The sequence below is a fragment of the Oikopleura dioica genome, chromosome XSR (genome assembly GCF_907165135.1).
Source record: "Oikopleura dioica chromosome XSR, OKI2018_I68_1.0, whole genome shotgun sequence".
NCBI classification, from domain to species: Eukaryota; Metazoa; Chordata; class Appendicularia; order Copelata; family Oikopleuridae; genus Oikopleura; species Oikopleura dioica.
The window spans coordinates 302,098-329,268 of NC_137294.1; the positions used below are offsets into that span (position 1 = coordinate 302,098).

At 45.5% G+C, this 27,171-nt stretch overlaps 12 protein-coding genes across 15 annotated transcripts; all 12 read right to left on the bottom strand.

The window, feature by feature from the left end:
* Nucleotides 1–199: 199 nt before the first annotated feature.
* Nucleotides 200–1,163, bottom strand: LOC145710430 (calcium channel flower homolog). 2 transcript variants are annotated; one of them, XM_081788187.1, is made up of 4 exons: nucleotides 1,022–1,163; nucleotides 681–894; nucleotides 394–627; nucleotides 200–346 (listed from the first exon to the last, which is right to left on the bottom strand). In XM_081788187.1, exons 1-3 carry the CDS (start codon nucleotides 1,095–1,097, stop codon nucleotides 444–446), a joined length of 474 nt encoding a protein of 157 aa, XP_081644313.1. In that variant the 5' UTR covers nucleotides 1,098–1,163; the 3' UTR covers nucleotides 200–346; nucleotides 394–443. The 2 variants fall into 2 exon arrangements, with proteins under 2 accessions (XP_081644313.1, XP_081644311.1); XM_081788185.1 differs by having other exon boundaries at nucleotides 390–627.
* LOC145710428 (regulator of microtubule dynamics protein 3-like) lies at nucleotides 1,130–2,776 on the bottom strand. The gene is made up of 5 exons (XM_081788183.1): nucleotides 2,542–2,776; nucleotides 2,362–2,434; nucleotides 2,095–2,312; nucleotides 1,877–2,045; nucleotides 1,130–1,835 (listed from the first exon to the last, which is right to left on the bottom strand). Exons 1-5 carry the CDS (start codon nucleotides 2,668–2,670, stop codon nucleotides 1,414–1,416), a joined length of 1,011 nt encoding a protein of 336 aa, XP_081644309.1. The 5' UTR covers nucleotides 2,671–2,776; the 3' UTR covers nucleotides 1,130–1,413.
* Nucleotides 2,777–2,858: 82 nt separating this feature from the next.
* LOC145710429 (calumenin-B-like) lies at nucleotides 2,859–4,454 on the bottom strand. Its single transcript, XM_081788184.1, has 6 exons — nucleotides 4,298–4,454; nucleotides 4,167–4,251; nucleotides 3,827–4,103; nucleotides 3,560–3,783; nucleotides 3,214–3,477; nucleotides 2,859–3,169 (listed from the first exon to the last, which is right to left on the bottom strand). Exons 1-6 carry the CDS (start codon nucleotides 4,373–4,375, stop codon nucleotides 3,132–3,134), a joined length of 966 nt encoding a protein of 321 aa, XP_081644310.1. The 5' UTR covers nucleotides 4,376–4,454; the 3' UTR covers nucleotides 2,859–3,131.
* On the bottom strand, nucleotides 4,297–6,331 carry LOC145710426 (uncharacterized). Of its 2 annotated transcripts, none has more exons than XM_081788182.1 (4): nucleotides 6,120–6,331; nucleotides 5,263–6,018; nucleotides 5,083–5,216; nucleotides 4,297–5,034 (listed from the first exon to the last, which is right to left on the bottom strand). In XM_081788182.1, exons 1-4 carry the CDS (start codon nucleotides 6,280–6,282, stop codon nucleotides 4,885–4,887), a joined length of 1,203 nt encoding a protein of 400 aa, XP_081644308.1. In that variant the 5' UTR covers nucleotides 6,283–6,331; the 3' UTR covers nucleotides 4,297–4,884. The 2 variants fall into 2 exon arrangements, with proteins under 2 accessions (XP_081644308.1, XP_081644307.1); XM_081788181.1 differs by having other exon boundaries at nucleotides 6,114–6,331.
* Nucleotides 6,332–6,947: 616 nt separating this feature from the next.
* Nucleotides 6,948–9,713, bottom strand: LOC145707296 (methionine synthase reductase-like). Its single transcript, XM_081784803.1, has 3 exons — nucleotides 9,541–9,713; nucleotides 7,328–8,914; nucleotides 6,948–7,237 (listed from the first exon to the last, which is right to left on the bottom strand). Exons 1-3 carry the CDS (start codon nucleotides 9,695–9,697, stop codon nucleotides 7,056–7,058), a joined length of 1,926 nt encoding a protein of 641 aa, XP_081640929.1. The 5' UTR covers nucleotides 9,698–9,713; the 3' UTR covers nucleotides 6,948–7,055.
* Nucleotides 9,710–11,157, bottom strand: LOC145707295 (uncharacterized). Its single transcript, XM_081784802.1, has 6 exons — nucleotides 11,003–11,157; nucleotides 10,705–10,962; nucleotides 10,565–10,656; nucleotides 10,297–10,504; nucleotides 10,022–10,252; nucleotides 9,710–9,973 (listed from the first exon to the last, which is right to left on the bottom strand). Exons 1-6 carry the CDS (start codon nucleotides 11,114–11,116, stop codon nucleotides 9,815–9,817), a joined length of 1,062 nt encoding a protein of 353 aa, XP_081640928.1. The 5' UTR covers nucleotides 11,117–11,157; the 3' UTR covers nucleotides 9,710–9,814.
* A 34-nt stretch (nucleotides 11,158–11,191) lies between these two features.
* On the bottom strand, nucleotides 11,192–12,513 carry LOC145706372 (ciliogenesis-associated TTC17-interacting protein-like). Its single transcript, XM_081783760.1, has 5 exons — nucleotides 12,414–12,513; nucleotides 11,862–12,336; nucleotides 11,687–11,814; nucleotides 11,460–11,645; nucleotides 11,192–11,417 (listed from the first exon to the last, which is right to left on the bottom strand). Exons 1-5 carry the CDS (start codon nucleotides 12,510–12,512, stop codon nucleotides 11,259–11,261), a joined length of 1,047 nt encoding a protein of 348 aa, XP_081639886.1. The 5' UTR covers nucleotide 12,513; the 3' UTR covers nucleotides 11,192–11,258.
* A 23-nt stretch (nucleotides 12,514–12,536) lies between these two features.
* On the bottom strand, nucleotides 12,537–16,408 carry LOC145706373 (FACT complex subunit SPT16-like). Its single transcript, XM_081783761.1, has 13 exons — nucleotides 16,243–16,408; nucleotides 16,055–16,193; nucleotides 15,804–16,008; nucleotides 15,489–15,753; nucleotides 15,099–15,438; nucleotides 14,758–15,050; nucleotides 14,562–14,717; nucleotides 14,218–14,461; nucleotides 13,879–14,174; nucleotides 13,562–13,833; nucleotides 13,230–13,517; nucleotides 12,804–13,183; nucleotides 12,537–12,756 (listed from the first exon to the last, which is right to left on the bottom strand). Exons 1-13 carry the CDS (start codon nucleotides 16,380–16,382, stop codon nucleotides 12,685–12,687), a joined length of 3,090 nt encoding a protein of 1,029 aa, XP_081639887.1. The 5' UTR covers nucleotides 16,383–16,408; the 3' UTR covers nucleotides 12,537–12,684.
* Nucleotides 16,409–16,453: 45 nt separating this feature from the next.
* Nucleotides 16,454–17,444, bottom strand: LOC145706374 (uncharacterized). Its single transcript, XM_081783762.1, has 4 exons — nucleotides 17,136–17,444; nucleotides 16,950–17,089; nucleotides 16,697–16,904; nucleotides 16,454–16,649 (listed from the first exon to the last, which is right to left on the bottom strand). Exons 1-4 carry the CDS (start codon nucleotides 17,300–17,302, stop codon nucleotides 16,598–16,600), a joined length of 567 nt encoding a protein of 188 aa, XP_081639888.1. The 5' UTR covers nucleotides 17,303–17,444; the 3' UTR covers nucleotides 16,454–16,597.
* Nucleotides 17,445–17,495: 51 nt separating this feature from the next.
* Nucleotides 17,496–20,917, bottom strand: LOC145708596 (uncharacterized). Of its 2 annotated transcripts, none has more exons than XM_081786281.1 (6): nucleotides 20,575–20,917; nucleotides 20,059–20,536; nucleotides 19,888–20,014; nucleotides 18,389–19,825; nucleotides 18,163–18,340; nucleotides 17,496–18,107 (listed from the first exon to the last, which is right to left on the bottom strand). In XM_081786281.1, the coding sequence occupies exons 1-6, from the start codon at nucleotides 20,891–20,893 to the stop codon at nucleotides 17,923–17,925; spliced, it is 2,724 nt and encodes a 907-aa protein (XP_081642407.1). In that variant the 5' UTR covers nucleotides 20,894–20,917; the 3' UTR covers nucleotides 17,496–17,922. The 2 variants fall into 2 exon arrangements, with proteins under 2 accessions (XP_081642407.1, XP_081642409.1); XM_081786283.1 differs by having other exon boundaries at nucleotides 20,059–20,528; nucleotides 20,575–20,715.
* A 53-nt stretch (nucleotides 20,918–20,970) lies between these two features.
* LOC145707252 (tyrosine-protein kinase RYK-like) lies at nucleotides 20,971–23,644 on the bottom strand. The gene is made up of 7 exons (XM_081784745.1): nucleotides 23,462–23,644; nucleotides 23,102–23,416; nucleotides 22,825–23,056; nucleotides 22,623–22,781; nucleotides 22,452–22,575; nucleotides 22,004–22,372; nucleotides 20,971–21,956 (listed from the first exon to the last, which is right to left on the bottom strand). The coding sequence occupies exons 1-7, from the start codon at nucleotides 23,636–23,638 to the stop codon at nucleotides 21,851–21,853; spliced, it is 1,482 nt and encodes a 493-aa protein (XP_081640871.1). The 5' UTR covers nucleotides 23,639–23,644; the 3' UTR covers nucleotides 20,971–21,850.
* Nucleotides 23,645–23,671: 27 nt separating this feature from the next.
* On the bottom strand, nucleotides 23,672–25,028 carry LOC145707871 (ATP synthase mitochondrial F1 complex assembly factor 1-like). The gene is made up of 5 exons (XM_081785455.1): nucleotides 24,916–25,028; nucleotides 24,323–24,632; nucleotides 24,056–24,271; nucleotides 23,891–24,013; nucleotides 23,672–23,843 (listed from the first exon to the last, which is right to left on the bottom strand). Exons 1-5 carry the CDS (start codon nucleotides 25,018–25,020, stop codon nucleotides 23,764–23,766), a joined length of 834 nt encoding a protein of 277 aa, XP_081641581.1. The 5' UTR covers nucleotides 25,021–25,028; the 3' UTR covers nucleotides 23,672–23,763.
* Between the last annotated feature and the right edge of the window lie 2,143 nt (nucleotides 25,029–27,171).

Consider the following 27,171-nt stretch of genomic DNA (forward strand, 5'->3'; position numbering starts at 1 on the left):
TCTGAAGAAGGAAGAATTTCTCCTGCTTGTAATTCTAAAAATGCTGCTGAAAAAAAAATGTGGAAAAATGAACCTTTTTCCAGAGTCACTATCTGAAAAAACTCTGCTTTTAGGACAACTATTTCCTGTGTTCTGTAGTTTGGACTCCTTTTATGTATCCTGTGTTGTGCTTCTAGTAGTTGAAAGAAAAGAGAATCGATTTCAAGCAAATAATATATTCGGACTACAATTGCTAGTTGCAACGGCTTAAAATAAGAAGGTAACAGAGGGCAATGGTGCAAAGCAGTCAACAGGAAATATTCGTGAACAAGACAGGCAAGATGAAAGAAGAATGATAGTCTGAATACTACTCGAGTTAGAAACGATTATCCACAAATGCAGTTACTCACCGACATGAAATTGCTGGAGAAGAAAGCGAGAAAAAGAGAGAAGGGGGGATTCAATCAGGGTTCGTTGTCGAATTGAGTGTAGTTGTTGCCAGAAGCGGCGTTCATCATCGCCTCGCGGTCGCCTTTCTTCCCAAGCGCCATCATTCCGTAGAGAGTGCCGCACGCGAACGGGATCGCCAGCGAACCCACCGCCGTCAGAATCGAGTTCCAGCCCAGACCGATCGCGATCACCGACAATCTAGGCAAAGCAGAAAGCGTCAAAAAGGCGAGGAAAAGAGCAGTTGTACGCACCCACAATAAGTAGCGCCCCTGTGCCAGTTTTTGATGCTGTCGATTCTTTGAATTAGAGGCTGGGCGAATGACACACCGCTGCAGATTATCGTCGCTTCCAGAACACACATGATGAAGGCGAGGAGCAGCATCACACAGCCAGCCACGATCGAAGTTATGTGAAGGAAACCGGTTAAAATCATGAAAACGCCGCCGATTCCAGCAGAGATGGCGCCTAAAAGTGCGATAAGTGAAAGAGTGAAAACTACAAGATTTTTCTCGATAACGAAATCCTCCATCCAGCCAGCTGATTGGACAAGCTTAGATGGAACAATTCTTCACTGTTGAAAGAGTATCAGTACCTAATGTGCCAACTCCTCTGGTTAACCATCGGAGCCACCAGACGGTTTGCTCCTCTTCTGTGCTATTATCCGCCATTTTCTAAAGCAAAATATTCTCTCTTGAACGAATGTTGTAAACAGTATTGAAGATAAGTGAGTGTATCGTAAAAGAAAGGACAGAGATAGTTTTCCCTACTAGAGATACAGAAGTACAGCGTAGAAAGGAAATACTGATTAGCGCCTTTTTTGATTGCGAAAAAGAATAAAATAATAATTAAATTATTAATTAAATCACTTTTGTGAAAGAAGTTTGGCTCTGTTTGTCCGTTGACAGCAATAAATAGAATCACGGCGAGGAGGAATAAAATCACGGAATCGAAATCATAAATTAACATTTTCACGAAGAATCATCGCTAGAAAGAGTTTTGAATTTTGATGAGCTCTTCGTGCACCGGTCGGTCGGAGTTAAAGACGATTGGGAGGGCCAGGCCGGCTTTTACCGCCGCTTTCGCCTCCTCGTGGTTGCCTCGCTTCGTCAGCAGCTTGTAGCGATAGAGTTGGACTTCTTTGTCGTGCCCCGAGCCGCCCAGGGAAGTGTTGAAGTGGCGCAGAGCGTCGTCTTCGGAGGAGGGCGGCATTCCCATCCTAGAGGCGACTCCCCGCAGCGCCCAGGGAAGATTCGAAGCTTCAAAATGCCATCGGGCCAGAATGTAGTGCGCCTTCAAATCGCCTGGGTCGCAGTTCAGCGCTTCGCTCAGAGAATCTTTTATTACTTTTCCCTTTTCGGCCTTCTCCGTCACGCCCAAGAACTCCATACAACAGCCAAGAGCAGCAGCTGAATCTTTCGTCTTTAAAAGTTTTCAACATTGGACTTGCCTTTGTATCTGTGGCCGACGGAAGCGTTAGGAGTCCGTTGAATAATCTCTTCTGCCCATTCTAGCGCCTGGTGTGCGTATTTCTTTCGTTTCTCGTAGTTTTCACCAAGTGGCCCGTTTTTCCTGTGCTGCCCATACAAGGAACACTGCGACCTCGTCTTTCTTATCAGCTAAAAAGTATTTATTTGAGACTCACATAAAAAAGGCGTTGTATCTTACCAGTTGTGTATCTCTAGCATGGTCTCTGTCCTTAATCATCTCCCAGGCTTCGGCGATGCCCGCGTCCGACTTGTAGTGCTTCTCGTCGACTTCTTTGAGAAACTCGTCGACAGCTGCGTCTTCCGGATTGATCGGATGCTCAATAACTGTCTGCGCGTCGTCTAAAGACTCCAAGGAAGCCTCGCTCTTGATACTGAACCAATCATCCTTGCTAGAAGCTAGAAAACGACGTGATTAATGCGAGTAGGAAGAAAAGAGTGAACAAACCATTTGAAAGGGATCTCGAGCGTCTTGGAGCGATAGCATTTGCGCCACTCAAGTTGTCGATTGAGCGAGATAGGTCCTTAGTCTCGGTTACAAACAAAGAGATTTGAATATGGCGAATTTCTACAACGCTCATTTGGGCTCATTGAATCCACTGCTGATTCATGTTTTTTGTAACCAAAGTTCCTCAATGCTCTGTCGCAGGTTGCGAATCTCGCAGTACAACACGCCCGCCGAGAGAATCAACACCCAGTTATCCTGCAGCACTTGGATGAACCCCGAAGCCGCATTTTTGAATCCGACCTGATTCATCTTTCAACTGCTCTCTTTTATGCCTTTCTTAACACAAAAAAAAACTTGCACTTCTTGTCTTGACGAGCTTTTTTATTGTTTTTTTTTCGATTTACAAATTTGAAAATTTAAAATTGAACGAGTTTTTTATTTTATTTTGCAATTTTGGAAAGTGTAATGCTTGATATTAAGTCGTTGTTGTTTTCAATCGAGTCTTCTACTTTGTTGTTACATGTGTGTCTACTTTGAATAAGCTTGGCATTTGATGGTGGAAAGTGATGGTGGTTGAATCATTGCTCAACTGAAGAAAGCACAGGTTTAGAATTGCGAGTTTTTGATAAGAACGCGGTGATAAGTTTTTTTTTTCAAGGCCGGCTGCGGTGGTCGTCAAGGAACTGCGTTTGCACGATAGAATGAGATACATCTGGTACGGAAGACAGAAAATAAAGTATACAAAGTGAGAAAAAGGGACGCGATGCTCTTTAGAATTCGTCGTGGCGGACGATCGCGTCGCCCCAGTCTAAAAGTCGAGAATTAGACTTGTTATTGGGAAAATGATCTTACCGGTCGCTTGGCTTCCGACAAAGACGTCCTGGTGGTCGAGGATTTCGTCCTTGGAGAGAGCGCCGCTCTTGTCCGAATCAGCAGACTCGATCAAGTGGCGTGCCTCGCCCTCGGCGTGATCGTACTCGGACGGGAGGATCCAGTCGCGCACCTCGTCGTCTTCCAGGAATCCCGAGTTGTCTTTGTCGCGGAACATTTGGAACTGCTTGCGCTCTTCTTCCACCCACTCGGGTTCCTCTCCGTCTTCTTCTTCGATCCACATGTCTAGAACTCATGTTGAGAATCATTTCAGCTTGGTCCAGAATGATAAAAATCAAAATGGTCAACAATTAAAGGGGAAACTTACCGCCGATGTACTCGTTGAGACTGATCTTTCCGTCGCCATCCTTGTCGATGTCTTCTATCGTCTCTAGAATGACGAGTTCTTTCATGTGATCGTACTCTTCTGGGTGGAGGAAGGCGGTCAAGTCTTCCTTCGTCAAGTAGCCCTTTTTCTCCTGATCGGAAGCTTTCCACCTTCTTTCGTCTCGCTCAAGCATCGCTTTGTACGAGAAACCATCTTCTTCCTCCCTAAAAAGAACTCAATCCAATCATCCCTACAATCAAGACTTACTCATTCATCTGTTCGTCCGTCAGGAATCCATAGGTATGTTTGCTGTACTCGTCCCACGTGATTCGCCCGTCCTTGTCGGTGTCGTTTTCTTCCCACTGTCGCTCAGTGTCGTCGTAAATGTACTTAGTCTGCACGTAATGGATCCAAACAGTGAGCTCTTCTTCCGTCACTTCTCCGTCTTTGTCGCGGTCCATTTTTTCAATGAGGAGCATCAACTTGTCGCGCGCTTCCTCGTGCGTCAGATCGTCAAAAGTCTTGAATTCGTCTTGCCATAATGCTAGAGAGGAGAATGTTAAGAAAATCAGTCCAGGGGATGTTTCCTGAAAAACACAATTTATACCTGCTGGATCGTAATCAGGGTCGTCTCGGTCCATGTCCGCGACCAGTGGCCGCTCGTTTATTTCCTGCAGCTTTTCTTTTTTCTCCTAAAAAGATGAGAGTACTTTTCTGAAAGGATGAATTGGATCATACGTCTAACTTAGATTTCTGAGGCTCGGCGATTCTGCCCGCATTGACGGAGAGGACGATCGAGAGAGCCGACAACTTCATCTTCTTCTGCTTGGTTTTTTTGTCGACTTTTGGCCGTTTTGGGTGCGTCCCGCTCTCTCTAAATGATTTGTGTGAATGAAAGGGCTCAGGGCGCGTCAAGGGGAATAAGGTCGGTTTAGGCCACGTCGCCCACGCCGGAGGACGCCTTTTTTGTTTGTTAAGTTAGCCCGCCGGCCTCGCCTCGTAAATAGAATAAAGGAAACAAACAAACAACAAGAGGCTTTGAACGATTTATCATCGTTGCGTCTTTACGACGAAGCCTGTGAAATTTTTTATTATAACTCGCATTTTGGAAAATTGTCAAAGCTCAAAGTCCAGAAATAAGTTACTCTTCCATGATTGCAAAGTCAGTAAATAGTCGGCATTCAAGTGATATTTTAGTGATATTTTATTGAGTGGTTGTGAAAATATTGTTTTTACGGGCAGAATGGTGTAGCGAAAATGTGGAATGGTGAAAGTTAAGCAAACATGTGAAAGAAAGGAAAAAGAAAAGGCGGGACCATTGTCCCTTAGAAATATTCATCAGTTTCGTCCTCGTCCGGGCCTGCTTCCTCGACGGGAAGAAGAGCGCTCATCTCGACTCGGTCTTTTTTCGAAAGTCCGCGGCGCTTTTTGCCCTTTTTGACGTCAAACAGGTCTTCTTCCAGACCTTTTCTCTCCTGAAATTTAGATTTGAAGATGTGTTTTCTGTTGAAGGAAAAGCTTACCATTTCTTTTCTGATGAATTCTGCATTTCGAACTCGATCTGCTGCTTGTTTTTTGGAAATGTTTGCGGTAGGAGTTCTCGTGAACTTTTTCGATGTGTTCAAGTCCACGTCGCCTGGTGTTTGGAATCTGAAGCCTGAATTTGGTGATAGTAATTGGTAAATTCTTGAAGAACGAGAAACCTGAAGGAGAGCCAGCTGATGAGCTCGCACCGGGCGTCGCAAAAGCGCCCATCGCTGGAGTCTGAAAGCCTCGATTTGGATTACCGCGGTTCGCAGCAGGCGTCGAAAATGGGTCATGGTTTTCTTTGCCGCCGACTTGAGGACTGCCAAAGCGCTCGTCAGACTCACACTCTGGTACAAAGTCCTTTGGCTTTCGCACGGGCGTGATCACCTGCTTTTCAACCTTGTTTAACTCGTTAAGTCGCTGAAGACGCTCTCGTTTTTCTTTTTGGGTTGGCGCCTTAGCTTTCGCTTTTTTCTTTTCGTTAGTTTTGAAGGTCGGCGTTGGCAGACCTTCCAGCCGTAGTGCTGCCGTCATTTGCCCAGCAGGACGATCAGGCGAAAGCAAAGGATCCGTCGATTCTTTCTCCTTTTCCTTCGCAGTCTTTTTCGGCGTCTTTTTACTTCCAACATCTTTTTTTCTCGCATTCTTCTTCGCCGGCGCGCTCTTTGATCTCGGTTTTCTGGCCTTCTTCGCTGGCGACGGTGCATTCTCTCTCCCCTCCTTTTCAGCTGCGATCTTCTCCTCATTACTCGAGTTTTTCCGAGTGCGTTTTTTCGCCCCTGCACTTTTGGCTCTGCTAGAACTCTTCGGTTTCGGAGCAGCCACAACTTTCTTCACGGAAGTTTTCCTCCCACGCGTTTTCTTGGGCACAGGAGTCGTCTCAGTGTTCTCCTTTTCCTCTTCTTTAGCGTCAGCTTCAGGCGAATCATTTTCTAGCCAAGGGTTTCCCTTATCTTTCTCTTTTCGATAAATGCTAAATCTATTTTGCTTCTTATTGGTTCAATATTTTCAAAATTCAAGAGGGAACCCCGACCTGCCGATTTACTTTTTGTAGTGGGCTTCTTTTTCTTCTTTTCGACACTTTTGACCGCGCTCGTCTTTTTCGGGGCAGCTTTTTTGACGGGAACTTTCTTAGCGACTCGCTTCCTCGGCTTGGGAATGTTCACCAGAGGAGATCTTCCATCATGGCTGTCCATTTTCTGCAACGCTCTGATCTTCTCCAACTTGTGCGCTCGTTCTCGCTCGATTGCAGACAAGCCGATTCGTCTTGTGTCGAGTTCTTCTCGTTGCTGACGACGGCCGGTTTCTCTTTTCGGCGTGTGGCGAGTGACGCGGCGTTCTTGCAGACCAACGATGATGGCGACCCACTCTTTCGGAAATCCCTCTTTTATGAATCGCCGTCGAATATCGTCCGGGACCAGCCAGTCTTCAGCGTTCTTGCTTGGATCCCCCAGCGTATACTAAAGTCTTCCATGATTTCAGAAGAACGATAAAAGCTCTCACCTCTGTATTTCCAGTCCTGATGATATGACTTCCATGTGCAGATTCAACTGGCGTCGTCTCGATTTCGTACTCGCCCTGGATTCCTCTTAGTTGAATCCATTCGTTTGTCCTGTCCCAAATTAAGGACCAGTTATCAAGCTCGACCGATTCCATTACTGAAAATTTCGGCTTAACTCTCTCTGCAAAAACAGAATCAAAGTGGCATGTCGCTGTCCGTTTAGACTAACTGAATGCGATGCGAAAGCAGCGGTAGCACCCTGCCAATCTTATCAGATCTAATATGTCGTTAGTAACGGCTCTCGCTCAACTCTATCATCACAAAGTTCATTTGATCATAATTCAAAAAAATCGAAAATGATTGAACAATGATGATTCTGTTTATTTCCATTATTTTCATCAATGAAATTAAATATAATTAGCACAAGAAGGAATGAAATATAGAAACGAAGGATTTCACAAAAGAAAATCATCTCCACAAGTCTTCTCGTATCGTCTTGTTCTTCATCAATTCCCAGTACTTTGCGTCACCGAGAATTTCAACAAGTGAATTTCTAATGCCGATTCCCATTCCAGCGGCATCGCCGCAAATGTATATTAGACCGTTTTTCTCTAATAGTTCTTTCACATAATCCTTCTCGTCTTTTTGAGGTTCACAAATCAACATTGTTAGCAAAATCAGGAATCTAATTTTCCTTCATTTTTTTTAACTTTCATTTATGAACCACATTCCTAAAAGAATATCCTGCACATATTTTTTATTTCCTTCCCTCGACATCGCTATCCATAGATTCTTGAGCGTCCCTTCTTCTAGTCGTTTCTGCATCGAATCTTTGTAGATGTGCGAATGTTCATTTCTGCATCCGAAAATCAGGCTCGCTTCTTTTCCGTCAATGCTTGCGATTTTTTCCAAAAAGCCGATGAAGGGTGCAATTCCGCTTCCAGCCGCGATCATCAGAATCGGCACATTTGGCGTTTCGTCTAAACGGAACATGTTTGGGGGCGGATCTCGGCATTCCAAAATCACTTTATTTCTACAGGGACCAAAAGGGAGATCACCAGCCTCATGTTCCTTCAAATTGTCGATGATCCGCGCCAATTGGTTCGTCATCAAGCCTGGTTTTGGAAGCGACACTTCTGTGAAAGCGATTCTTATCACTCTTGAATCGACAGCTTGAGAGTAGTCGATCCAGTTGGCGATCGAGTACCACCTCCGCTGCAGTCTTTTGAGATAGGCGAGAATCGACAGTTTTGGGCTCAACTGGGGAAAGGCCACTAGCAAGTCGACGAATGTAACTTGATTGTCGAGCAATGCGCGGTAAATCTCCTTCCCTTCACGACTCACAAACTCTCCAAGGCGTCTTTTCACGTCGCTAGAAGTACAGCTATTCATTAAATGGCCGAGCATGGTCTTCGAAACGGGCGTGCGGAGTTCCACGTGATACTCTAGCAGATTTTTGAGACTGGCGCGCTCGGGAAACCAGCTTGGTCTCTTTCCCCCTTTTGCGAAGACAGCAACGTCCGTCCCTCCAAATGCCTTCATCGCCAGCTCCACTTCTTTTGGATCATTTGGCGTGAATAGTGCCACGCAATCGCCGCAATGCAACTCTCGCCCGTTATCACTTCCACAGCGGGTGCTCTCTGGCAAAGAAAGGCTGATTTCCCAGGCTTGTTTTTCCGCTTGAACCGAGGTTAGCCGCTTGCCATTGAGTACCGTGCATTCGTAAATTGGCGACGAAACTGGCTCAAAAGCTGCACCATTTTGAATCTCGGAAAAATTTCTAGGAGGAGAATAGGTTTCCTGAGAATCGTCGGTAGCTATTTCAAACGCTGGTTCTGGCATTTTCGGTATTTTCAAGGCGGTTGAAGCGGCGACATGATCGCTTCTACGAATCAGCTCAATAACTGCGTCGTACTGAGATGCTTGCTTGGCTTTTTGACTGGTGCTCGAGAGGGGATGGAAAACTGGCTCGACACTTTGAGTGAGCTCATTGTTAACCCATTTTCTGACGAGACCTTCGATGCCTTCGATGAATTTGTCTGTGGCATCCGCAAAAGCATCGTTGTTCGAATCGTCAGCTTCGACAATCTGATCGACAAGTCTCATGCCAGCGCGGAGCATCGCTTTGAGAAGCCCGTGCGGTCCGTCCATAAACGTCGTGTAGTTCGAATCGCCAAGGCAGAGCATGCAGAAGTCAGTTTGATGCAGCTTCTCTACTTTTTCGATTTTCGAAAGAAACTGGGCACCATTCGGAGGGAGCTCTCCTTGCCCAGTCGAGGACGCAATGACGACCAGAAGAGTCGGTATCGTTTCGCTGATCACGCTTTCTGTTAGAGAATGTTAGTAAGATGAATTACCATAAGAATTTTTTGTCCGAAAAAAAAATTTTTCAGATAAGAACATATTCTGAAAGCCCAAGTAAAAATTAGTCGATTCCCAAATTTCTAGGGCTCAATGACGACATTATGACGTCATTTATAATGAATAAATGTCCGAAAAGGCTCCAAATTAATGAAACTTTGGAACGCTTTTTGAGGCGGTTTTCGCTGGAAATAGATTTTTCTATTGATGGCATGTTGTTCGCCATCAAAAACTACGTAGGGACCCGAGGCTTATTTTTCGAACCGACCGGTTTCAAAAATTGAACCGGTCGGTAATGGTTGATATTCAATGGTTTGATCCCGGGTTCCTACGTAGTTTTTCATGGAAAATCCGAATCCGTCGAGAAAAATAAAATTAAAAAGCGTTTTCGGCTCGAAAAAGCGTTCCAAAGACAAAATTTTCAAATCAGCCCGATGACGTCATAATGACGTCATCTGACCCTAGAATTTGGTCATTCTGTATAAATTTTTACGGGCTATCGGAATATACCAATATCTCAAAAAAAATTTTTTTGCCCGAAAAATTCTTATGGTAATTCATCGTAAAGTCATTTTAGAGAAAAAAGAGTTACCCGCGAGATTATTGAGTTCATCCGGCAAAACAAGGTCCACAGAATCATCAACGGCTTCCGAGGCCAACGCGTAGACTTCCTCCGCCATGGCTGCTCCTGTGCCTCCCTTGGAAGCGAAGCCGAAGAGTATTCTTTTCTCCATTCTTAGGGGAAGCATAAGGAAGTGAAATAAGTTTTTGGATAAATTGTATTTGATTGAATGAAGAAATTGCAGTAGATTGCTATCAGAATAAGAAGACGCGTAAGAAAAATAAAAAAAGGACGGAAGAACTTTTCAGCATGCGGCTGGAGTGGTCAGATCGAAGCGATAAAGGCAGGTAGAGGGTTCACTGACGTAGGAGATTTCATCCGCCACGCCGCAGACAAAATTGACTTCCACCGATCTGGAGATTCCGCTGGGGCAGCCGTCTCCCTTTCCGTTCGGCATCAGTAGCTAAAAATTGATAGAACACTTGATCGTTTTCGAAGTGATGTTATTTACCTTTGGCGAGTTTGGATCAGAAAGGTTGAGGACACCGCCTTTTCCTAAAGTGAGCGGATTTGCCTTCATTCCGTCGTCCTGGCTTGCTTCAGAGTAAGGACACAGTTTGTACACATAAGAGGGACTTCGGTACGTCAGGCAGATTTGGGAGAGTTTGTAGAACTCGCCATTTGGACCGTAGTTTGCTTTTTCTACGTTCTCCAAGTGCTCAGCAGCTTTTACATATTCTTCCTAAACGGGGCCTTTATAATGATCGAAAAAGCAGCGAAACGAACCTTTAGCTCTTTTCCTTGTGCAATAACATCTAGTCTGGCAGATTCTTGAAGCTCATAATCGTAACACACATCAGAACAGGGAGTGAAGCGAACGTTTTCGCCCTGTCTCGGAAGCTTGTTTTCTTCCGACAATTCTAGCCCCTTCCACTCGTCAGAACCATCGCAGCAGTCACACACCCCATCGTTTACCAATTTCGAGCGGATATACCTGAACAACCGAGTTAGAATCAATCGAAATCAACAATTTTCAGCAGATATTTGGACGAACCTGTGTTCTGGCTCGCAGTAAAAGTGGTAATCACACGCTGAAGTACCCGGCTCGTCACTGCCATCTTCGCAGTCGCAATTGTTGTCATTGACCTAGAGCACCAAATAAGTTACAGAAAAACGAAAAAATGAGCTCTTTACTTTTTCGAATTTCACGGTCTGTTTTCCATCGAGACACAAGAAATTGGCATCTTTATCCGGTAGATAGCGTTTGCGATCTTCCTTTCTCACGCCAACGAGGAGGGTGCCGTTGACTTTGATGGGCACTTCTTGCTCGAGTTTGTGATGGAACTTTGGATGCAGATTGCGCTGTTGGCCGCCACCGTACTTGTTTCGCTCGTGATAGGCGTGCCCTGCATGGCCAGCTTGTTGCGCTTGCATGTGCCGGTGCAAATTGGCCTTGGAAAAGCGTTAAATCGGAAAAATGAAAGATGAACACCTGAAAGGATAGAAACATTAGGGCCATGATGACGAGCGTGAGGAGATTGTTCTGAGGAGGTCTCCTCTCCTCGAACACAAATTCGCCATTTCGATGTCTACGTATTACCAGCATCGACAAGCTTACAACATAGAAAATTGAAAATGCTGAAAAATCTGAAAACAACCATGTTTTTTTTTCGATTTTTTATAAAAATATATTTTTTTCTCGAAGGTGAGTGTACACTGTATAAAAATAAAGAAAAGGATTGGGGAAACTACTGTTCTTGGAAGGCGGAAAAGTGCTCGCGCGCGAAGGCATAAATGTCTTCTGGCTTTTCGGTGATGACTGCGGTGTAGAAGTCGCGCACGACACTGACGATTTGCGGATTCTCCGTCAGGTATTGCTGGTTCTGCCGAAGGATCGCCGCTGCTTTCTGAAAGCAACTACTTTCCTGAAGAGAAGAACTCGAACTTACTTGTCTGTACTCTGATCTGAGCATGATATCGTCTCTCCAGAAGATTCGCTTCTCCGGAAACTCCGGCACCTTGTCCTCCTTATCCTGCACCAGCGTTGGCACTTCGGATACCTTCGCCTGGAGCTCTCCCTGGTCCGTCTCTCGCACGCAAATGTGCCCGTCCTCGAAGAGCCACAATCTATAAGACTAAATTTATCGTCACAACTTTACAAGGCGCGCTGTCTTACATTCTTTCCATAAGCGGTTTGTGTCGATCTTCGGATGCCGACAACCTCGACTTCCTTTTCGTTGATCTTCTGCTTTCCGTGGCCCAACGATGACAGGGACGATAACGAGATGAGTTTTGCATCCACATCTGAAAATGAATCCCTGCATTTTTTGATAAAGATGCCTCGTTCTTACCTAAATACGGCAGCTCGATTTCATAAACGCCGACTTTCGGCAACAGTCTCTGTAAAACGACGCAGGCGCCCTCGGACAAGATGTGCTGCCACTTCTCGACGTTGACGAACATTTCCGACTTCTGCTCAGTTTCGCTGTCGAAGAAATACGTCGTCTGAGTGACCTTGTATCCCTTCCCCGTCAAGTAGTTGATCTCTGTCGTTTTCTCGAACTGGAGGGTTTCTTCGATGCGTTTTTCGTAACGCAGCTCCAGCTTCGCCGTCAAATTACAAAGCAGTTGCTGGCGGCTTTCCATCCCCGCTGCCTCAATGTTCGTCTCCGCCTCGATTTGGATGATGTTGTCTTCCACCCGCAGGTCGACGCTGATCCCGACCGTGCCCACCGCTTCCCCTTTCGAGTAAACATTAAGATGCTCTTCGAAATCGATTGTGTGAATGTCGTTGGGCTGCAGCTCCGCCAAGAATCGATGAAATTCCTAAATAGCCAATTTTTTAATTTGAAATAAAATAAGAGTATTTTCCGATTCCATCTACCATTTCTCATCTCTCTCACCTCATTTGGCTCAGCTTTGACGTACTTTATCTCCTTGGAGTGTGGAGTCGTTATTCGCCGAACATATTGCAGATCGTTCGGATCCTGCTGGCGAAACATCCTGAAAAGAAAGAAACGCTTGAATAAGTTATCATTTGTTGGGTTCTTTAAATGGAGCAAAGTGGCAGTGAAAATAAATTTTCTAACTCAGTGCCATAAATGACAGGATTATACTAAATGTGTAGCTCAAAAAAATAAAAATATCTCTTTCAATTTTCAATTAATTGGCAGTTCAACGTCGTCGTTGCTTTTTAGAACTGTTTCCGTAGCTGTCTCCTTTTCGCTTTTTGCTGCCGCCTCGGTCCTGAAAATGTGTTTTGATGAAAAAAGAAGAGAAAGCGAGAATTTTACTTCGTCTTCGTCGTATCGCTTGCCGCGGTCCTCCCGTTCTGCTTCTTTCTCCAGCTCGTCCCAGTCCATTCCTTCCTCTTCCGAGCTGCCGAGGCTCTGCTCGTCGCTACCGCTGTCGGACTCTGTCTCCGAGTCGTACGAGTCACTGTCACTGTCGTCATCGTCATCATCCTCGTCGGAGCCGCTCTGAGTGTCCACCTTGAAGTTCTCGTCCTCGTCGTCGTCCTCACTCTCACTGGCGCTGTCGTCCGCCTTCAGGAAGTCCCAACCGCCCTGGTTGAAGAAACCCTCAGGATCGTCGAGAACCGTCTTGAGAACTTTGCCCCAGTTCAACGATTGAACTCCCTCTGTGTAGCGGATGTCCGAAGAGTTCAGCCACTCTGAGATTTAATTTAAGCAATCGCAAGTGATAAATTAATCAGTTACCTTTGATGGCATCGAGCGAAGTCATCGGAATCGACGTAATGGAGCTCACTTTGCGCGCGTAGTCTTTGTAGATGACCACCATGTCGAAATTCTTGAGCGAGAAGGAGACACGCTCAAAGTGGACGAAATCTACGTCTTCCAGCGAGACGATGAAGGAAGGCCACTCTGTTACGTTAACAAGAGCGGAGGAGGTTGGCTGGAGAAGACAGGTGGAACGATGGGGCACGCCAGAGAAGCCAAGATCGCGGAAGGGCACGTCGAAGTCCATGTCGCGAGTAATGTGCGTCACTAAGCAACATAAGTCTGTTGGCGAGAGATTTTTCCATTTTTACCTTTTTCCATAAAGTTCTTGAACGCAGTCTTGAGACGATGGCGCTGCTCACGCTCCTGCTGCTCGGCGTAGAGATCGTCTCGGTCACGAAGGTTGCTCGTTCGGTTGATGTCGGTCGTGATTTCGCCGACTTCGATGTAGAACTGGACGTCGACGTGGCGCTTCTTGCCGATCATGATTCCGTTTTTGAGATGAAAGTGGAGGACCATGATCATTTCTTTGTCGCAGGGCTGGAAGATCGAGTGTTTGATATTCATGTACAGAATATCAACCCTAAAGTCGAGCAGTTAGCTTTTTTCTAAGTCCAAAAATACGCACTTGTCTCCTCGCTGCGCAGTGTACCGGAAGCCATTTGTATGTGCTTCCAGGAATCCCTGCATTCGCTTCTGCGAGATCGAAGGACGCATGTAGAGATCCTTGAGTTTGGGCGCTCCACGATTCTGATTGAGGATGAGTTTGTCTTGCGTTACGATTCCAGCTCGCTCTCGTGCTTCCGCTTCTCGGGCTCGGAACTTCTTCTGAAGCTCCTTGAGTCCTCGGAAGGCGTTGTTTAAGTTGGTCGCGGCGCCAGTTTGTCCTGGAGCCCGGAATGTCACTTCTTTCATAAACGATCCCTAAGAGACAAATTTTTATTGAAAAAAGGGTGTTAGTTCGTACGTCAATGGCAGATTCGGGATAGGGCCCGTCGGTGTTACTCTTCGTCGCCGAAATGGTCGAGCCAGGGACGAAGAAGTTGAGACGAAGGTAGGTGTAGTCTCCTTCGATCGAAGAAGAGCAGTTCTTCAGCGTGGAGATGTGGAATGGAGTGGCCATTCCGAAGAATGGAATGATGAGCGTCTCGTACCTCTTGTCGATAAATATTTTGCCGTCTCTGATTTCCCGCTCGACTGGAAAATGAGCGCTGCGCTTTGGGTTACGCACTATTTCAAAACTTCATTTTAAACTTAAAAAATGACTACTCTAGCCTTTCTTGTCATCTTTTATCGATTCGGAACCCTTCACTGGTCTTGTAAGAAATGTTGGTCTTCTTTCGTTTTTCCTCCTTTTTGCCATCCTTGTTTTCGAGAATTCGTTCCCTCGCTTCCTGATTCAACTGGTCGTGCAGTTTATCCTGGTTCATCTTTCGCCGACTTTCAGCTGTGTCATGATCTCGCTTGCTAGAAAACAGGGTAGAATCAATCAAAGAGAAAGGTTTACTTGGATGCCAAGCTTGTCTGGCGCATTCCACGGCCCATCGCCTTTTCCGGCATTTGAATGTTGTCGTCTGAGTCTTCATCGTCCGACGCTTCCTTGATGTAGATCGAGACGTTTTTCGTCTTTCGCCTGTTCGCTGCCGTCAGATTCACGACGGGTCCATCTTGCACTAGAATAGTTTCGGCCAGCGAGATCGCGTACTTTCTGCTCTTCTCGTCTTTTCCTTCCGCGTTCTCCAAGTCTGGAAAGGCCAAGTTCACGTTGAAGACCATTCCCTTTTTAAGTGTTTCGTCGCACTGAAGAATTCAATTCTGAGTCGCTCTCCGGAAAACGAGTTAACTTACCTTTGGACTGATGACAAGGGCTGATTCTCGGAATACGATGCCCATTCCGAATCCGATGTTTTTGCCGAGCTTGTCAGCCAGCTCTGGATTCTTGCTATTTTTCAGGAAGCTCTTTGCCGCTTCGTAGAGCTCTGAAAGCTTTGTACCCGGCGTCATTTTCTCCATGATGTGATCCATGCACTCAGTTACCGTCGTGTAGATCTCCTTCTGTTTGTCACTGGGGTTGACGAACATCGTGCGCGCCATGTTCGAGCAGTAGTTTTTGTATCGAATGCCCAAGTAGCAAATGATCGTGCCGAAGTGGATGTACTCTTTATCCGATTGAGCGGAGTACTTCAAACTAAACGCAGGTTAATTGACTATCAAAGAAGAAGGCGACAAAGGTCTTACGTGTAGTTTCCACCAGACTGAATGATCGGCGTGAAGCAAGGTTCCACATGCTGAGGGTCGATTCCGAGCAGCTTTCGCTGGTCCTTGAGCGAGTCCTCAATCAAAGCAGACATTTTCACGTGGCGAATCTTTTTGTCCGCGTCGATCGTTTCCATCAAGTTGGTTTTGTAGACTTCTTTGAAGATTTCTGTCGTCAATCGCGCCGCCTTCTTCATCGAGTTCACTTCGTGCTCTTCCTTCGCTGCGCAAATGATGCCGACATCAACTGAAAAAACGCGAATAAATCAAAGATGAGTAAAATTTATCGGAATCTACCGGAGATGTCGACGGTTTTCTTGGCCCGGACTTTGAAGTCCTTTTTGTACTGGCTGAAAAACGGGCCTGCAAAGGCTTCTTTCGTGAAGGAGCCGATTGTGTCGCCATTGACCACATCGTAGAACTTCTTAAAGTTCTCCGTGTTGTCCTCTTTGCTGCGGATGAGTACAGTCACTTCTGGCGTTCCATCCGCGTTCTCGCTGCTCTGGAATTAGAGAAAAATAAAAAGAAAAGAGTAAAAAAGAACTTGCCTTTGCTCCGTCGATAATTGGACGGAGGAACTCGGCCTTTGTTTTTGACGTGATAACGACCATCTTTTCTTTTGTGAAGCCGATTACTGTATCTGTCATTTCATAGCCCATCAGCCAGATTTGAGTCGTCACCGACTTACTGAACGGTCACAATATAACACTGCTTCAATTTTCGCCCTTTTGTTTACCTGTATTGATCCTCGTCATTTTTACCGACAGCTATGATGACCGCATCCGCCTCGCTGAGTTTGGATCCCTCTTTACTCCAGCCGGCGTAGAGCCGTTTTATGCGCCGATAGAACGTCTCCCGGTCCACCGAGAGCGACATCTAAACAGCAACCCTCAACACCAAAATTCAACTTTCCAAAAAAATCATTTTTTCTCGGAAAATAATAAAACATGTGAAGCTTTGTTTATTGAACTTCGTGGCAGTAATCTTAATCTTTTAGGACAGTGAATGAATCTACTAGGAGTAAAAGTGAATTGAATTGGGAATTTTAGTGATCGCAATTTCGAATTGAAGTTAAATAAGAAAGAGAAGTTCTAGGGCTGCTCGTAGGATGAAGCTTCGCTGAGATCAGACAACACTCGGCTCCTAAACATTTCGTTATTGAAGTAAGTAATGAAGAAAGTGGGACTCACTCTGTCTCCGTCTCCGTTGTTGTTTTAGTTTTGGTTTCAGATTCTTCTGGCTCCTCCTCCTCAAACGATGAGCCGCTCAAAATCGCGATGGAGTCGCCATCCTCGCTATCAGAATTATCGTCATCGATCACCTCGAACGACTCATCTTCGACGAAGCTTCCATCGAGCTCAATCACGCGCCGCGGGTTGACCCGTTGACTCGCCTGTTCTGAATCGTTGAAATCAACAAAGAAACAAAGAAAATTGAACTTACTCAAAATAGCATCAATTTCTTCGGGCGAGAGTCTTTGCTGGCGCGTGTCAAGAATCGGCGGCAAATTTTTGATCGAGCCAAGTGGGAAGGTGACCTTTGAATGGCAGGAAGGACAGACGATGTTTTCAGCGTACGCTTTTCTTGAAAAATAGAAAGTGGAAAATACTAATGCGAAACAAAACTTACGTGCAGCAGGCAACGACGCAGGGGAAGCAAAGAATATGGCGACAGGGCATTTCTAGCGGGTGTCTGAAGTCGCCCTTGCATTTGGAGCATTTGGAGTCCTCGACTCTGGCATTCCCAATCTCCAAGTTTTGCAGCAAGTTGGAGACGTCTCTCAGTTCGGTCACCATTTTCAAAATTTGATTTGAACCAAGAAAACAGAAAAGAGAAAAAAGCAGGGCAAAAAAAGATGCAACTGATGCTATCTAGATCGCCCGATCGAATTTGCCCATCTTTGCATTTTCTTTGAATGCATCACTGATCAATCGTCTTTTTTCTTAAAATGCCATCTTTTGTTATTTATAATCGAAAATGGAAGCTATGAACGATGATAGTATCAAATAAATAAATTTGAAGGAAAGAACAAATATCTTCGTCTTGGCTCAGCAGCCTGTGTAGAAAACCTGAGTCAGGTTTCTGGAAAAGCTTTTCATAAAATGTAAGCATCTTTCAGGCCCTGACTCAGGTTTTCTTCACAGGTCGCCGAGCCCAGTCGATAGTAAGTGAATTCTAAATAAGAATGTGAGTAATAAAAGTAATACTGTACTAGTTAAATAATGAACTGGATTCTGAAGTGAATTTTCGTTAGTGACGATTTTATTTCTGAAAGTTTTAACTTTCTCCGTGGTTGAAATTGAGTAGAATTAAAGACTGAGCAAAACCGCGTATTTTTAGTATACGATATACTACAAGTATACCCTTAGTTTTTTCGGAAGCCGCATTTTGGAAGACAATGAAGAAGAAGCAACAGTTAGAATTTTTGATTTCTCATTCTTGGTTCTTGATTCTCTGATGTTTTTCTTAGTTTTTGACGCGTCATTTTTTGAAGTTTTTGGTTCCCAGTTCTTGAGAAATAATCCGTGCATCTAGCCAAGTGGAAAAGCGCGCTTTCCGACTTTTGCGATGCGCTCAAAACCGCTTTCAACAGCTTTTTGCCTAGTTTTAAAACAAAGTTAGTTTGTTCTAGTCTAGAAAGAAAGTGTTGCTTTACCGTGGATTTGCTCAAGATTATCTCCGGAGGAATACAGTGACAGTTCGGGAAGGGAGGGCGTGAAGTCGAAGCACGAGAAAACGTCGAATTCGATGAAGCAAGAGGTTTGGAAAGAGAAAGGGTTGAAGAGGAAATCGTGGCGAACATTTGAGCCCAAGCGGCCAACGCAAGAAATGCTCTGTTTGTTTCAAGGAGTTATTATTCAAAGCGCTGCTGTTATTTTTACCTTTTTCGTTGGGTCGCTATCGCTCGGGCGGAAGAAGAAGATCAGTGTTTCGATATCGAAAAAGCAGTTGTACTGAGATAGCTCGATTAAATATTGCACAAGTTGTTGCTCCGGATGTGAAAACACCCGGCCGCGGATCATTTCGAAGTAATCGCTCGTTTTCGGCGCGCTGGAGACGAGAACGAAGCTCCTCTCCTTCTCCGTTTTCACATTCGGCGTGATGGAGAGCCGCTTGAGCAGGTTTCTCGCCGCCTCCTTCGCCGGCTGCCTGAGCAAGTTGCGAAGAAGCACGGCGTGCACCAATTGCCCGTCCGTTAAATCCCGCTCGAGGAGAAAACCCGTCTCGCTACTGCTTGTTCTGCGCCGCAGCTGGGCAGGGATTTCCACCCTTCCGCCATGCTTGGCTTGGTCCACCGCTTCCGAGAAGATTTTCGCAAGTTGGCGGCACTGCTCGCTGTCTGGGCCCACCTCTTCCGCCCAGACTTTGTAGTTCTTGTCGACCAGGCCGAGTGGGGACTCGTAACGAGCAAAAAAGGCGATCAAATCGTCCTTGCTGATGTTTTCTTTTACGGGCGGGGCAATGCGTGAGCAGGGAAGCAAAGGGGCTTCCACTTTTTTAGGAATGAGGCGACGATCCCAGGAGACGAAATACTCGTCCCCGTCGAGATCGCTTTCGTGGATTTCGTGCGGATGCGGCCGCTCCAGCGACTGATGCGTTGGAAAAACGATCACGTCGGTCAAATGTTCGAGGGAACGGACACGACGCTGGGTTAATACACGCACATCGCCGGGATAATAAGTCGGGCTCTTCATGACGACGATTCTAGTGCCATTCGGCGGGCTGCGGATGATCAGCCGCCTCCTCGATCGCCTCGTTTCGCCGCTCGAAAGAAAGGTCTCATCGTAGTCGGTGTACTGGATGAAGCACTCGCCTTTGCGCAGAGTTTGGCCAAAGTCCGCGGCGCCGTAGAGATTCCTCGAGTGTCGCAGAGGAATAGAGAAGGCTGCGGACTCGGCTTTCTTCGCATCTGCATCTGAAGTGAGCGAGTAGCTTCGTTGGAATATCGACTCGTAGATGCCCTCCACTGCGAGCTTGATGTCCGGAGGAAAGTCGTCTTCGCAGTCGATGTTTTCCAGCGTTAGTTTTTCCGCTTCTTCTGTTTTCGACGAGAGAGAAAGAAGATCGAACGCGGACGAGATGTTCTGCTGGCTGAACTTGACGAGGTCGAAGAATTCGTTTTGAATTTCGAGAAAGGTCGTGTTAGCGATTCCCAGGGCGGATAAAACTAACACAAATTGCCGATTCAAGCGCCCGTAAACGAATGGTTTCGACTCTCCGCCTCTGCAGATCCCCAGCAGTCTGCCCGTGCGCCCTTGCTTGCGCTCAGTGTACTTTAGGCGGCCCTTGATCGTGGCGAAATTCCAGTCGAATTTTTTCTGAATCCCTTTTCTCAATGAATTGAAGACTTGAGTTGAACTTGTGCTGTTATGGTTAATACCTGTGATTCGCGGAGAACGAGCTCGAGAGAACTGCCATCAAGTGCCGGGTCGTGAACGAGGATGCCTTTGCAGCCCATGAAGCGGATTTGGACGATGGAGGGAACCTGGAAGGGTTGATGGCAGTATCTGAAAGTGATTCATAAAGAAAACGGCAATAAAACAGAAAATACCTCCGCGCGCAGTGCTTGTTGAGAGTGAACCGCTCGGCCAGACTCGTTGACATTCGTCCACAACCGTCAGTAAAGTTATAACCGTGGTGTCGAATGTCCTCTTCGATTTTCCATTTGCCGTCTTCGATGAACTCAGCGTGGCGTGTAGAAGAGAGAAGAAGGCCCAATCTCGCGCCAAACTTGGGCACCGTCTTGATCGCCGCGAACTTGCCAAAGTAGTTCCAAATCAGCGACGGGCAAATGAGACAGCGTCGTTGCTGGGTTTTCCGTCTCGTTCGTCGGAGAAAGTCGAGTCTGCCGCTGTCGTACTCGAGCCACCTGCTTGTCCACCACTTGGCGTCGTAGTTGACCAAAATGCACATCTTGTAGCGGAGCTGGGACGACGAAAAGGCGAAGAATCTGAAGAGACATTCACCCTGCCCGTCGACCTCGCAAAGCACCCCTTGCTTCAAGACCTTCTCGATGACATCCTTAGGGACTTAAATTATTCCAAACGTTTTTGACAAAATTGCTTACTTTTGCCCTGGCGCTCGTCGAACTCGAGCTTGACGAAATCGTCGACGTCGAAGTCCCGTGTGAGCGGGCACTCGTGAAAGTCCTCGATCATCGTCTCGCACGTGATCGTGCCAAACTCGTGATCTTGCCGACTTCTTTCGCACTCCTTCGAAATCTTGAAACACTTGATCTTGTCTTTCTTCTTCCACAATTTCGCCGCGTTCTCTTTCTCGTCCTCCTCGTTGTCCTCATCGTTGTTTTCAGCCGGCTCCCAAGTCAACGCCCGTGCCGCTCGGTCCTGTCCTCGATAGAGACAGTCTTGCAAACGACATCTTCCCATAGCAAATTCCAAACTGGCTCAATCCATTCTAAAGCAACCAAAGTCGGCATTGATTTCAATGGTCAGTACCAAATGAATATTATCAGAAAAGCAATCAACATGTCAAGGTAAATATCGTCAAAGGGCATTACTCCGATGAACTTCTGAAAAATCGCTCTTTCTTCTAACGGACCAAACGATCAGAAAATAGGCTCGCATTCGATCAAAGGAAGAAAAAACCGCAGGAAACAAGGCCCGCTTTAATGAAAGCGACTGCATGAGAGCCCGAATCTAGAATCAATAGATCGTTCCTTATTATCGCCCTCTACCCAGACACATCCATTTGGAACTTCAACTTCCCCGACATCTTCCCATCCATCACCTAGATACACGCGCCGCCTCCAGTACGCTACAGTAGGCGATTTAGTAAAATAAAAATCAGCTGATCTAGAATTTGCCTCTTTCGCCAGCCAAATGAGTGATTCTTTTCAAAATAGTCTTTCCCTCTTGTTCCGGGTCTTCAGCTACAATCACGTCGTTTTTAGAGAGCTTTTCGATTCCAGCGAAAAATGGGCGAATAATGATCAACGAGTTGTGTTCTATAGTGGGCTCCATCGAGTGCCCGTTCACGAGCAGGAGAAGTCTGCGAAGGGTTAGCGGAAGTAACTCGAATTCTACTTAGACAAAATCAAGAATCGTAGACTTATTTTCCTCTCCCATACTCTTTCCTAGAATCATTTTAATTTTACGCACTTTCGAAAGTGGAAACGATGCCTTAGCTGCGTAGAAGGAGCACAAACAGCCAGTGTACAAAATTCTTGAGCGATTAGTGAACTGCCGAAAGACCATTCTTTGGAATCAGAGGCGTTCTTTATTTACATAATAAAATATCAATAATCAGACAAGGCACTTGAGATTTTGGATTTTGGAAGAGCAAAGGAAGAAGTGTGGCGGAGAAAAAGGGGAACAGATCGGAGGTCAGTGAGTGTGTTGGTTTGAAGCAAGGTTTGGAGAAGACGAGGAACAAATTTGGAGACGCTGCAGTTCTTGAAGAATTTGGTGGATGTTTTTGCGTTTTGAAGAGCTTGAAAAGGGAATGAATCGCTTCCTGTAGAAGTTTTATTTTAGTACCTGTATTGCCAGCAGCTGTTTCCGATCAAGTTCCAAAGAGACTCGGGAAAGCCATCTGGCTGAACGAGGCGATACCCTTCCGAGAGATACTGGGAAATGTTCAGACAGTCAATGTCTTTGTAAGGGGCTTGGGCTAACGAGAAGAGCTCCCAGACGAATATTCCATAAGCCCAGACGTCGCCGCTCAAACTGGCGTGGTTGGGAGTGTCGATGCATTCTGGAGCTTGCCAACGAATTGGCCGTCCTTCGAAGTAGTCTGCCGGGAAGAGCTCGAGGGAGATGACGGTGTCGCCCAGGAGAATGTTTTCGTTATATTCGTCCAGGACGAAGTTGCGTGAAGCAACGTCGCCGTGGATGATGTCATTCGACCTGAATCACCAGTTGTTTTCAAATCTGGTTTAAAAGATTGCCCGGGTGCAGTATATAACGGTAGTTCAAGAACGCTTACGATAGATAGGCGAGTGCTTCAGCCGCCTGATAGGTGAATCGTTTCAGTTTGACAGTGCTAACTGTACTTCTATGCGACGGATTTGTTCGCAGTTGGCAACGCTTGAGAAACCATTTCAGCGGTCCTAGATTTCGATTGTCGAACTGTTTGTCTCGAGAAAGGAAGAACTACCTTCTACGTTCTGGAAGTACATCGCTTGGAAGTTCCGTTCTTGAAAGCTGGTCATGTTGACGGAAAGAATGAGATCGCAGGGCTTCAATCTTTCGAAAATCTTCGCCCGGCCCATCATTTCTTCTCGGTTGCTTACTTCGCGCAGTTTCTTCACAAAAACTAAAAAATCAAGTGAGTTATTTCCCTCCCTTTTCCATTCTACCTCGTCTACTTTCGCCATCGTGCTCGAACTTGCCGATCAAGCAGGAACCGTAGTCGCCCTCGATGACGGTCTTGACGATTGTAAGTCTTTCAGGAGTGTAATTCGAAGTCAGGCGCAGCGAGGAGCGATTAATGAGCTTTTCTTTTTCGGGCGAAAAGAAGCCACGAAGCTGCGCTTCTTGCTCGTTTTGGCGATAGTTGACGGCGTAGATTACCAAAGCCAGAGCAGATATCTAAACACGCAATATCTCTATTATGAGGTCATTTGCTTTACTCACGATTATGGCCAAGAACGAGATAATAGCGGCAATGGTTATACTCGAATCGCTGCAACTCATTTCCAAATTTGAAGTTTCTGATTTCACTTCACATTTGATTGAGCCGGAAATCGTCGATTTTTTTGAGGATGATCTATTGGAGTTCTTCCAATGGGTGATCGATTTGTTGAATTGATGAATGGGATCGTCAGAAGAACAGCTGATATTCAGGGAAATTGGAGTGTCATTTTCAGAACTCGAATCTTGAGATTTTGACGAATCGAGTGAGCAATAACCGCAGGCGAGAGTGATGATCAAAGAAGAGCGCGAAGAAATCTAAGAAAGCGACTAGTTTTCGGTTTTTTGTTGACTCCTTCTTACCCATTTGGCGGAAAATTGATTGGGACTGGGGCCTTCGTAAGTGATGTTGTATTCATCAGCCGAAAGAGACAACTGCGTTTTTGGATTGAACTGCGATTTCCCCGGTTTTCCAAGCGCCACGCCGAAAAGTCCAAAAATCGCTGCTAGAAAGAGCAAAGCTCGAGAGAGAGTCCTCATCACTCACATTCTAAAAGAGAGGAACTCAACTCATTCGGCCGATTCTTTTTTCGTTTCAACTTTTACACAGTGAAAAGCGCGCAGTTCTCGCCTTCAATAAATAAATTTAAAAGTGAGTGTCAGTTTTACTCTTGTCCAATCGTTTCAACGGCTTTGATTACGTCCTCGTACTTGAAATCCTGCGGTCTCGTGTTAAACGTTTGCACTAGAATTGAGTTAACACTACTTCCAACCAGCTGGTTTTTTACTCACCGAGGCTCATTCCTTTTGCTTCCGTGTGAAAGTACTGAGCGTAGTAGGCGAGTAATTGAGCGTCCTGCTTTTCAATTAGACTTTCATCGACATCTGCGACCATTAAACAGATTCCTTTCGTGTCTGAAACAGAATCAGCAAGAGCGCCCTACTGCTCTGCCTTACCAATTAGGTCTGGATAATGGCACATGGACAGGAGAACTGGAGCATCGGCGCCTTTGAGCTTGTAGTGCTCCAGCGTCGTGAAGTTGAGCTCGTTTCCGCCCCAGAAGCCGATGTAGAAGAGCCACTTGTTGTCGTCGCGCGGCAGTGGGTAGATAAACGAGGGAAAATGCGTCTTGATCGCGGCGATGTAGTCCCAGTACTTCTTCGAAATCGACGCTGAAGAAAAGAAGAATTAGACTGCAAGAGCCCGGAGGTCCAGTTGCTCACCGAAAACTGCCGATCTGTGCGCATGATACTTTCGCCAAATGTCGCCAATCTCCTTTCCGTCCTTGTTCTTCAGCCTTTCCAAGTCCATCACGCTGTCGAGAGTTTTCGGTGCGACGTAGCTTGGCTGCGCAGCTGAAGCAGCCGCTTGTTCCGCCGTCATTTCTTCCATCGTCTTCGGATTTCCGGCTTCTTTCTTTTTCTGCGCTTCGTGCTGCTGGTGCATCAGCTCGAGACGCTTTAGATACGTCTCGGGGTCTGATTGCTTCAGTTTCACGATTCTGTCTTTGAATTTGATGAAGTAGGGGTTGTTCTGACTACCGTTTCAGATAATTCAGTCATATTGCCTAGATACCCTTAAGAAATTTGAAAATGATTTGCATAATCTTGTAGGCAAGAAATTGGTAAAGGGCACAAAACAGGTTAACCCGCGTGCGAAAGACTAGAACCTCACGAACCAGGGAGTTAAACTTTTCAAACGCGAATAAACCCGAGATTCCCTTAATTTTTCGATTTTTTCTTCGCTAAAAATTTTCCTCAAGCTATGAATAAGGATAAAGTAATCAAAAATTTGCTTTTGTCTGTCTGAAACATGCCTGTAATGAGTCCTCAAGCTCGGCGATTTTCTCCGGCGAGAGCATCGTGCTCGACATCGATAGACTTCTGTTTGCTGCGGACATGGCCAGGAAGCGCCTCAGCATCTAGAAACGAAGCATTTTAGCGGATAAGAAAAGAGAGGCAAGAAGTAGGAATGTGAATAGTTAGTACAAAATCCAGACAATTTCAGTTGGCAGTTCACTTTTGTACTGGTTATTTAAACAAGTGTCCCTAAGTTGTTTTTTAATTTTTTTCGTTTTCACTTTTTTGGATTGTTTAAAATTGTTAAAGTGCTACCGATAAATAAATAGTTGTTTCCATTTGATGATACAATCGAAATAGAGATAGTCTTTTAATTAAGATAGGTGCACAATAAGAAAATAAGCGTAAAATTGAAGTAAAAAGGAAGTCTGAAAAATAGCAAGTTGCGAGAGTTGAAAGAACTTTACAAAAGTTTAACTATGATGCGGCCAGTTGAATTTCAATCATAATGCCGTGGATAAAACAAATATGAGAGGCGCAGTTTTAATTTGAGACCGCGAGGTTGGGATAAAAGTTGGGTACTTGATTTGAAAAGTCACTTTTGAACCTCTTTGGTGACGATTCAAGCGATTATTATTGACAATCTTAGAAAAGCAAGCTTATTTCTGCTTCATTTTTTTGCGATGAACTTTTTAATTTTCAATTAATCTATGTCTAGGCTCTAGAATCGAGAAGAACGGACGTTGATTTGAAGAAAAAACAAAGAAGCAAATTTTTCGTTCTCTTCTATGTCTCCCAAATTCATTTTGAACCGAAGCTCATTTTTTACAAAGAACTCTTCTCTTTTTTAATTTTTAAATTTGAATTTCAGAATTAAAAAAATCTTGGTTGTGTGATTTTCAATCTCCTGCCGCTTGAGCAAAAGCAGCAGAAATGTAAAAAAAAGAGGTAAACAGCGGTATGTCTTTTTTTAATGATAATCGAGAGGTTTTGGCGCCGAATAGAGAAAAAGAATAATAATAAAGAGATAGAGCAGTTTTAATCGTTCAAGCTTCCTCGTTCGCCAGTTCGACGTCCACGTAGAGGAGCATGTACGCTTGGGAGGCAAGGACATCGGCAGTGTTTGCACCAGTTACTTCCGAATCGTTGTACTTTTTTCAAGTTTTTCAAAAGAACTTCTGCGCTCTGTAACTTCAGTCTGGGTCTTGAAAAAGCATTAACTTTTTGTCAAAGCTCTTGCAGGACCCTGACTCAGGTTGCTACGCAGGATCCAGAATTTTCATGAAAGATGAATAATTTGAGATTGTTTTGAAAACTCTCCTGAACCCAGCCGGATGCTTTGCCGTCCTTCTTCTCCGAGTCCTTGTAGCAAAACGTCGTGTAGTGGCCCGAGTTGAAGTACTTTCCGTGGTGGACAACAACTGCGCGAAGAACGTACTCTGGGCTGGTCGCTTTGTGCGTCATGTAAGGCGTGAGGTTGAGCTTTTCTGGGAAGTCCACGTGGCAGGCGATCTTCTCCTGCCCGGATGAATGACTGAAGGGAGAGTTAAAATAGTATGTTAGAAGGAAATTGACAGAAACCTGTATTTTGCCCGTTTCAAATGGACAAAGAGACACTTTGGCGACTCGAGAACTGTAATACGCTTGTCCGCTTCTGTTCGCACGGACTGTCGCCGCGTCCGCCCGTAGTTGTGATTGATTCGACAGTTTTCGCAGTTGTAGACGCGGCCTAACCGCTCAGACTTCGTGTAGATCTTCAGCAGGAAGTCCAACGAGACGTTTTTGTTCTGAGTTTAAAAAAAAGGTTGAATGATTTGGCGTTGGCAAGTTAGCCTGACCTGATCCTGAGCGAAGTCAGAAAAAAACATGCATCCTGCTAATTTCCTGTTTTTTACCCTGTGTTATTGACTCAGGCCTGATTTAGGACAACAGCATTCCTGAAAGAAGAAGTACTTGTTTCTCCCTGCTTGTGAAATACTTGTCTTGAAATAGTCGTTAACTCAGGTCCTGTTTTTTGACCTGTCCTGACTCAGGAATCCTGACTTTTGCACCTTAGTAGGTTGAGTCTCTTGAGGCTGAAGCTGACCAAAAATTGTTGAAAAAATGCTCCAAATCTGGGAAAATTTACCTGGGTGCCGGATCCAGTATTCTTGTAATACTTATTTGGGAATTCCAAAGGCAGCGTGTTGAACTTTTCGATTTGGTGGTTTTGTTTCCGCACTGGGTGCAGATGACTTCCGACTGCCACTGCCCGGTGAACATTCGATTGACGA